General features: G+C 32.6%; 1 protein-coding gene across 2 annotated transcripts; it reads right to left on the reverse strand.

Moving 5' to 3' along the window:
* Positions 1–946: 946 nt before the first annotated feature.
* Positions 947–7,017, reverse strand: LOC107955673 (disease resistance protein RPV1). Of its 2 annotated transcripts, XR_001700064.2 has the most exons (7): positions 6,758–7,017; positions 6,103–6,601; positions 4,710–5,811; positions 4,247–4,287; positions 3,534–3,774; positions 1,907–3,408; positions 947–1,827 (listed from the first exon to the last, which is right to left on the reverse strand). XR_001700064.2 is itself a non-coding variant. In XM_016891479.2 (6 exons), exons 1-6 carry the CDS (start codon positions 6,786–6,788, stop codon positions 2,062–2,064), a joined length of 3,261 nt encoding a protein of 1,086 aa, XP_016746968.2. In that variant the 5' UTR covers positions 6,789–7,017; the 3' UTR covers positions 947–2,061. The 2 variants fall into 2 exon arrangements, 1 of the variants encoding a protein (XP_016746968.2); XM_016891479.2 differs by having other exon boundaries at positions 947–3,408.
* Positions 7,018–9,755: the final 2,738 nt, after the last annotated feature.

Raw genomic sequence — 9,755 nt, forward strand, 5'->3', positions numbered from 1 at the left:
CCAACAACTTATTGAACCGGGCCAGTTCGTGTAGGCTGAATGATCCCTATCTAAACAATAGACCTCCATTGGATGCATATGGTGTGTTGGTCACGGGCTTTGCACTTTGGCCCGTGACACTAGTTCATCTATGTAGTAGAATATGGGTTCAAATGCGTTGAAATACATTTATCCTCCTATTTAAGGGTTGGGAAGAGAGTATAGGTTGTTCTAAGCATTTGTATTAAAAATAATAATTTGTGACTGAATTCTAGCTCAGTTGGTATCGACATTGTTACCTATACAGGAGGGTATGGGTTTGAGTGCGTTGAAACACATTTATTCTCCTATTTAAGGGTTGATTTTGTATTCAAAAAAAAATTTGTAACTGAATTAATATCATAAGTTAATTTAGATACTAACTTACTTGAGAAATGACTAAAAAGTTTACATATTCATTAATTTAATTAAGCTTTAAATAAATTTTTAATAAAAAAAAGGGAAGAAAAAAATTGTTTAAGGGATAGCATGGAGGAAGACTCTAAATGTGAGAAAGAGTATATGTAATACATGCTATTGTATTTTTTATTTTTCCATAGGATAGACCTACTGGTTAGCTTGGAGAAGGAACAAAGCCAAATAATTTCCCATTGAGAAATCGGCTGCCCAATCGTGAAGATTTTGCAATGAGACGGTATTTAATATTTGTTATATATTATTCTCATTTTATGTATAAGGTCTTCGCACCTTATTAGTTGCTTCTTCGTGGAGCAATCAAAACTTCCTCCACATTTTATCTCCAACCCATTACTTTTGTTCAATCCGCAATCATAAAATGTAATTATATAAAAATGAATAATATATTAAAAGTTTTAAAAAAAATAATGTTATCTGAATTTAGGATAGGCATAGAATACGAGTTTGTGTTCAACATGTATATGCTTAGATTTTTTAAGTTGATTACATATATTTGAAAGATTGTATCTCATTTATTGTAGAGTAAATATATGGAAAGTGAATACTTTAAATGAAATAATATAGATTAAAAAAAGTCATAGAAAAAAAATTTAATAGGAGAAGGCCAATGAAGTAGTTCACCACAATTTAGTGCTTCTTCCCAAGTCTGCCCATTATAGAATTGAAATTTTTTTGCATTCGTTTCGGTTGCGGCCCTTCATCCATCTCCTCATACATATTACGTTTTCGCTTTATTAGGGAACCCTTACCTATTGATCCATCATCAACAAAGTGTTGCTGGATATCTTCAAAATTTGCACAACACTGACTACTATGCAGCACTTGTGTTTCTTCCAAGTCTCTCTCATACACTATTCTAAAACCACACTTCTTCACCTTAACACTGTCATCTCTTTCGAAGGACAGCTCAAGTTGATGGCATTCCTGATCTAAGCAATCTGTTTTCCATAAATTATTGGTTTCACGTTCACCACATTTGTCTTCCAAGGAAATTGGATACAACTTGTCACGAGAGAAATAACGAATGAAAATCTGGTCCTTCATTATGGGCTGCTCTAGACCAAAATTTGCAATCAAGCCACTACAATCGACTACTCGAGGATATCTACCCTGGAAATTAGATTGAGTGCAATTGGCTTGTCTCGTATATCTACCATGGATAACAGCTCTACACGAGACATGCGCCTTCCTTGAAGCATCATCACTGACAAAAATGCGGCACAAAGCAACTCCCATCCATTGACTATCATTCCGAACTTCCAGAGGCAGATCTATCTTAATCGAAGACTCACCTCTTTGTTGACTAAACCATTCTGGCATTTCACTTCCAGGTATAATAATATCAAACTTCTTTCTTGAATTTCCAACTACCTGCAAAATAAACCTCTGGTTGTTTGGTAAGAGACAAGATGAATAATTATAAGACAGAGAAACAGAGATATTAACGAACCTTTAGATGCTTTTTCAGCAATGTTAAGGCATCGATGTTCTCAGCCAATCTGAAGCAATTAGCACCTACTATATCTACCCAGTCCTTTGAATTGCAAACTTTTGATGGATTTGCAATTATTTCCAGAGAAGTACAACCACTTACGCTTACATCCTCTATACATGTTGGAAGCTCAGGCAACGATTTAAGCGCCTTGCAATTTGACAAAAAAAGAAATTGAAGCTTGGAAATTGAGTAAGACACAAAGGTATGCTGACGAAATTGTTACCACCAAGATCAAGTTTTTTCAAAGAGGATAAGCGAGAAATATCACCAGGAATATCTCCTTCACAAAGATTGCAGTACCTTAGATTCAGCCTTGTTAATGAACTCAAACCTAACAACGAAGGCAACATCAGAGCCATGGAATTTGTCCTTTCTCTTTGGATTACCTTTAACAGAGAAGGCAGATATTTTTGTAACTTGGAAGAAGATCCCTTGCTCCCATTAAAAGACAGAACTTTAAGATTTTTAAATTGAAAAATCAAGGATGGTGGTTTTGTCATGGATGTTTCACTTAAGTCAAGCTCCTCCAAGAATTCTATTTGCTGCAAATTCTCTGGCAAATATTCGACTTTATAACAGCCAGAAAGATTAAGAGATTTTAAACTTTTACACCCACCTATGCTCCCTGGGAGATCCACAAGGTTCCTGCAATCTTTCAAATTTAACAAAACAAGACTGCTCAGATTTCCAATTGAAATAGGTAGCCCTTTAATGCCCGACCCATCTAAATAGAGCTCTAGCAGGCATTCCATTTTGCCATCAATCTTTGGAAACCTTTTAAGATTGGAGCAACCTGAAAGAATTAACTTTTTAAGAGATTCCATTCCAATTTTGATTGGAAGACTCTTAAGACTTTTGCAGTCTTTTAGATTCAAAACTTTAAGTCTTCTAAGATTTCTGATTGAAGAAGGTAGCTCTTTAATGTTTGTCCCATCAAAACAAAGCTCCAATAAACATTCCATTTTCCCATCAATCTCTGGCAAGCTTTGAAGATTTGAGCAACCTGAAAGAATTAACTTTTCAAGAGATTCCATTCCAAATTTGGTTGGAAGACTCCTAAGACTTTTACAGTCTTTTAAATTCAAAACTTCAAGTCTTCTGAGATTTCTGATTGAAGAAGATAGCTCTTTAATGTTTGTCCCATCAGAACAAAGCTCCAACAAACATTCCATTTTCCCATCAATCTCTGGAAAGCTTTGAAGTTTTGAGCAACCTGAAAGACTTAACATTTCAAGAGATTCCATTCTAATTTCGGTTGGAAAACTCCTCAGACTTTTGCAGCCTCTTAAATTCAAAAGCTTAAGCCTCGTAAGAACTCCAACAGATGGATGAACATATACTAATCTAGTACATCCTTCCAAAACCAAAATTTCAAGATTTGGGGCAGTTGTGAAGTTTGGTGCCTTGATCAGTTTTTCAGACCCTTTTAGGTTGAGCACTTTCAACTTATACAGGGGCTGTTGAAAACAATAATAGAGATAAAAAGAGATCAACATGGGAAAGCTCATTTTTATTGTTATTCTTCAATGTTAATAAAAAATTCATCTTTATTCTCAAAATAAGATAGAAAGTTAATTCTTACCATGTTTTCATTCCATAGTTGTTCAATGTTGCTATAAGGTAGGAGAAGTATAACAAGGTTTTCTGGTTTGAAACTTGAAGGTAATGACCTTAAAGGACATCCCGTCCAAACTAAAAGTCGTAACTCGTTAGAAAGATATGTCAGATCATAACAATTTGTCCGGCAAAAGATTTTGAGTAGTCTTAATCTTTTCATCTTCAAGAAGACATCCGCACTCAAAGTGAGAGTCTCACTCATTTCCCTAGGTAGAATAAGAATATGATTATACATATACATGAGAGAGCCTTCAAGGAATCTCAAAAACAATGAAAATGTAAAAGAAAATGAATATGCTCATACCAAACACATGTATATATGACACCTACATCCAAATTTGAATAACGTAGTTGAAATATTGGAGTTGATATTCACAAACTCACACTGCTAGAAACCATGATATACAGACAAATAAAGTGTTTGACTAAAGAGAAAATGCAAGAAAATAAATACATGCTAATGCAATGACATTGCAATTACACCAAAATATATATAACGAACTTTCACAATTACATTAAACATACTCTTTAACTACTATATTATTTTTCATAACACATGCCACTATTTTTTTTTTTGAAATGTTAAGCATTGAAGATTTTATTATTTTCACAAGAAAAAACAACAACAACAACATCAACATTTTACAAAGATACATATGTGTATGTTTTTTCATGTACCTTTTATTGTCGATGATTATGCCTTCAATCGTTTTTGTAGCCTAAAAATAAAAAATAAAACACAAAACAAAAATTCATGAAATTTACATTACAATGATTTAGCATTATTATTATCGGTTGAAATTAATCAACAAAATCAAACTAAATAAAACATTTTTTCAACTAAAGTAGTTCAGTGAAATAACATTTTGTTTATACATATTGTGGAGGTGTTTTTAAATATTTATAATTAAAAAAATTAAATGATACATTTTAGAAATATACAGGATTAATGTACTCTTTTTATTTTATCAATATTAAAAAAAACACTTTATAGATATAATAGATTATATATGTTTTTTTAACAAAAAAAAATCATAATTTTGGGTTGAATCTAAATTTAATTAATGTGACCTCTTAATATTGATTGTTTGAATTAATTTAGCTAAAGTAAGAATATATATAATGTGTATGAATGACTTACAGTTTTTGTTGTTAGCACATGATAGACATCTCTTTCCGCCCACAATCTACAACGTTTTCCAGGTTCATCAACAGATTTTTCTCTAACAAATTTTCTTCCCATTTCTTGTAGCAAGTCATGCATTTGCAATCGATTGCATTTATTAACAGTTAGTAGAGATTTTTTTATGAGAACATCGATTCCAATATCTGGACAAAACTCACAACCATCCAGTACTTTCATTACAAAATCTTTCTCCTCCCCATTAAAGAAGCATGCTATATCAAGAAATATATTCTTCTCCTTTTCTTCCAATCCATCAAAACTTATTTGAAGTCTGACAAGAATTTCTTTGTTAGAATCTCTTTCAAGTCTTTCTATTGCACTTGTCCATTGCCTTGCATCTCTATCACATAGAAAAGAACCCAAAACTTCAAGAGCTAAGGGGAGTCCACCAGCATAACCTACAACATGTTCAGCTAGCTCAATGAAATCCTCTTTTGGCACAGTCTTGCAACCGAAAGCTTTCAAATTGAAAAGATGAAGAGCATCATTGCCATTCAATGTTGTAGGCTTATACACACCATCAACTCGATAAGATCGGAGCAAATGTTCATCTCTTGTTGTTACAATGATTCTGCTCCCTACACCGAACCAATCACGCCTTCCAACCAAGCATTTCAAGTGTTGTAGGTTATCAACATCATCAAGAACAACAAGAACTCTTTTGTGAGACAATCTGTGGCTAATTATGGCTTTCCCTTCATGAACATTGAAAAAATTGAAGCTTTCATCAAACAATATTTGGGAAAGTAGCTGTTTCTGTAAAGAAACAAGTCCACATTTCTCTGAGACTTCTCGAACGTCAGCAAGAAAGCTTTTACCTTCGAAATGATGTGACATTTGATAATAAACAACTCTCGCAAGAGTCGTTTTGCCAATGCCACCCATACCACAAATTCCTATGATACGGATATCATCTTCCCCAATTTCTATTTCCGAATGCAAATCGTCCAAGCTTGGACTAATTCCAACTAACTTATCATCATGGACAATTGGATATGTTTGACATAACTTTGCTGATATTTTTTTAACAATGTCTCCAATAAATTCTGATTCATGCCTACAAAGATATAAAGATGTAATTTTTAATTAAGAAAATTATTGATATGGAAATGAAGTTAAATGAACTAAGAAAAAAAATTAAGATGTGAAACGCATAGTAATATCGAACAAATTTAGGATACACTTGGAGGACTTGAGCTGGTAGTTTTTCTGGTGTTATTGCCTTATTTGCCTTATAACACTAGAAAATAACAACTTTCCAATTTTGTCAATATATATATATAAAACAGCTATTTCAAAACAAAACTGTAATCATTAAATTTACAAGTAAATTGAAGGAAAAAAAAACCTATTATTTGAGTGCCATCCCTTGATATTAGCCACTTCAGTTAAAGCATTTCTCCACCTTTGGATCTTTGCTTCATCTTCCTTGTATCTCTCTTCATGTTTGGCAAAAGCTGCTTCAACTTTCTCTTTTTGTTTTCTTAAATCAGATGGATCCACACCATGGAAAATTGGAAATACTTTATGTCCATTCTCCCTTTTTTGTTTAACAATCTCAGCAAGTTCCTCCAAGCACCAACCTGAAAAGGCATAGTTTTCCGAGAAAACGATTAGTGAGCACCATGATTGCTGAATTGCTTTGAAGAGCTCAGGAGCGATCTCTTCGCCGGCCTCCAGCTTTGGATCATCCCTGAAAGTGACTATTCCGCTCCTTCTCAAAGCATCACAGAGATGGTCTGTGAAGTTATGACGAGTATCTTCACCTCTAAAACTCAAGAATACGTCATATTCTTTTTGTCTAGGAATAGACGAGGAAGTTGACAGCAACGAGGACATGAGGAAGTCTGAGAAGGAAAAAGATAAGACAATCTAGTTTGGGAAAACCAGAAAATAAGGTGGCTCAATATGCAGAAAGAAACTACAAACAGATCAAGTATAGGAGCATCAAGAAAGGGAAAGCGGACACAGATTTCTAAGCAATTTCTCTATACATGTCCTACCTTTTTTTTCTTCAAAACGAATCTCCATCATAATAGCTATGAAAAGGTGTAGTGGTGGAAGTTTGGTGACAAATGAAAATGATGGTGCTTTCCAGGAAGAATCGTTGACGGTGAGGGCAGAATTGGTTGCTTCGTCCACAGAGTGGAGGCTACTTTAATTAGAAAAGCAAAGTGAAGAAGCCCGCCCCTTAATCACCTTTTTCTTTTTCCTTTCCTTAATTTTTTTGGTTCAAACACATTTTTGCTTTTCGGTGTGGAAAGTGTCAAGTAAAGACAATTGGATCCAAAGAATTTTCAAACTCAATCATCAAACCAACATAAAGATGACAGAGTAATTACATCTGGAAATTTTGGGCTCATTACAGCCGGGTTAAGCTGGAAACATCGGCCCAACAATACAAAAACCCTTTCCTTTTTACAGTATTCAGCCCAAAGTAAAAGAAAAAGAAAATCCCTCTGCTTTAAACCCCAGCCAACAGTCCCTTTTTTTTTTTTTTTAAATAGACAGGAAAACAACAAATACAATCTAAATCGATGGAAGGTTGGTCTATTCTGATCCCATTCAAGACTGTCTCTTAGCTCGTCTAGTAAATCTTCTAGTATACGAATTATCGACGAAATCGAGTCTTTTCTTTGCTAAACTATCAACTACACTGTTGACTTCACGCAATCCATGATGAACTCAACTTGCCACAGTCATTCCCTAAGTCTGCTTACAACACGCACCAACCTTAGCTTGCTTTCCTTTGCTTGAGTTGAATTAATGAGATGAATAGCATCATCACTATCTAACTCAACAAGAAGTTGCCGAAATCCCTTTTCCCATGCAACATCAAGTCCATCCACGACTGCCCATAACTCGACTTGCAGAGTGCCTCTAAAGTACCCCCATTCGCCTTGAGCATCCCGAAATACTCCTCCTACTGCTCCCAACCCATTTGCAGCAGCCACAATCTCGTCTATGTTTTTGAAAATGGTAACAACGACATGAGGAAGTATGAGAAGGAAAAAGATATCACAATCTAGTTTTTGAAAACCAGAAAATAAGGTGGCTCAGTATGCAGAAAGAAACTAGAAACAGTCAAGAAAGGCAAAGCAGACACAGGTTTCTAGGCAATATCTCTATACATTTCCTACATTTATTTCTTCGAAACGAATCTCCACAATAATCTATGAAAGCGAGTAGTGGTAGAAGTGTAACAAGTCAATTACAACAAAAGAAAATGATGATAAATTTTATTGATGGTATTCTCTAATATATAGTATGGGAAAGGATTGTATGAAAAAAATTGAATTTGAGTGGTATTTATTTAAGATGATTTTAGAATTATTATAGATAATATTTTTTTATTAATTTAAATACTACATTATTATTTGAATAGCATATTTTGGAGATTACATTTGATTTTAAAAACTATTATTGCTATATATTATATAGGGAAATGATTGTATGAAACAGTGACGTCACGTCATCTGTATCCCTTTCCAATAGTTTTATGCCACATCATTGCTCTTATCTTGAATTTCAGGATAATATATAGCAATTCTCAATTCTCATGATTTTTGTCAAACTATTATAAATTGCCCTTTTTTTTCTATTTTCTCTTATGATTTTTGCCAATTCTCATGCTCGATTGGTCCATTAAAAATTCGAATGCTATCTGCCACTTTTTTCCTCAATATTTTGGTAAAAAAAAGAGAGATAAATTTTGCTTATTTTATATTTTAAAATGCATATACATTGCATTAAATTTTATTTAAAGGGAGAGATTTTTTTTTTGGTTAAAAATCGAAATATGCTATATATTATTTATGGTTAATATCTTTTTGCTTTTCATGTACCAAAAAGATAGCTTTCCATTTTTGCACACGAAATGTTTTATGTTGAGTAATTCATAATATGGGCAATGTCAAAATTTCAAGCCATTGGGTCTTTCATTGGAACTTGCTATTTTTGGAAGACATTGGGTCTTTCATATCAGCTTCAAAATGGTTTCTTTTTCAAATCAGATCTGATTATTAATTATATACAATAATCTAAATAATCATCATTATTTAAAGAAAATTAGGTGTTTTAGGTGAGAGATTTGAAGAAAATTTGAGTAAATATATTGGAAAATTTTAAATTTAATGAGTAATTTTTATAGATAATTTTAGGAGTTGAATTTTCTTTTTCAAATTCTACTTAAATATGATCGTTTTCAAAATTCCTCAATTTTATTTGATTTAATTCACATGGTTCCATTATAAGATAAAAAAACTTTAAAAATAATTTTTATTTAATTGTAATTATATTTTAAAATTTTTTTACTTTATTAAAACTATCAATAAATTTTTACAATTATAATGATATTTATATTGAATCTAGTATTAATATATCTCTTCCTTTATAGTTATTTCTAATTTATAAGATTCCTCAAACTTAATTTTTCCAAACAAATCAATTATAAATGCTAACTTTTCGAATTGATGAATTCAAAAATGCTAGCATTTTAAAAATTGTAAAATTATTTGATTCTTAGACTATAATGTAATATTTCAATTTGCAATCAAATCAACTAAAAAGGATTAAATTCCAATACTTGAATAAATTTCACATTTAAATCCAAATTAAAACACATTAGTCAAATTTGTTCAATGAAACCTTGTAAAAAAATCAAATATTATTTATGAGTTCAAATTGAATTTTTCAATATTAATAAAAACAAAAATAATTGACTCTCTTCATAGCTCAAACCGATGACGAATCTTGGTAATTAGTATGAGCAAGCCAATAACAAGATTGATCAATGAAACCATGGAACCTGAAGGGGGGATTACTATTGTAGGAAAAGAAGACAATTTCTACATCATTCACTTCAAAAGTGAGCTATAGGTAGTTGATTCATGAGGAGAGCTTGTGTTCATTTGATGGTCAATTGTTTATCTTTGATGCATGGTGTCAAGATGATCCGATCAATGACCTTTATCCTCACTTCGTGATGATTTGGGTACAAAT

This window comes from Gossypium hirsutum, chromosome A11 (genome assembly GCF_007990345.1).
Source record: "Gossypium hirsutum isolate 1008001.06 chromosome A11, Gossypium_hirsutum_v2.1, whole genome shotgun sequence".
In the NCBI taxonomy this organism is placed as follows: domain Eukaryota; kingdom Viridiplantae; phylum Streptophyta; class Magnoliopsida; order Malvales; family Malvaceae; genus Gossypium; species Gossypium hirsutum.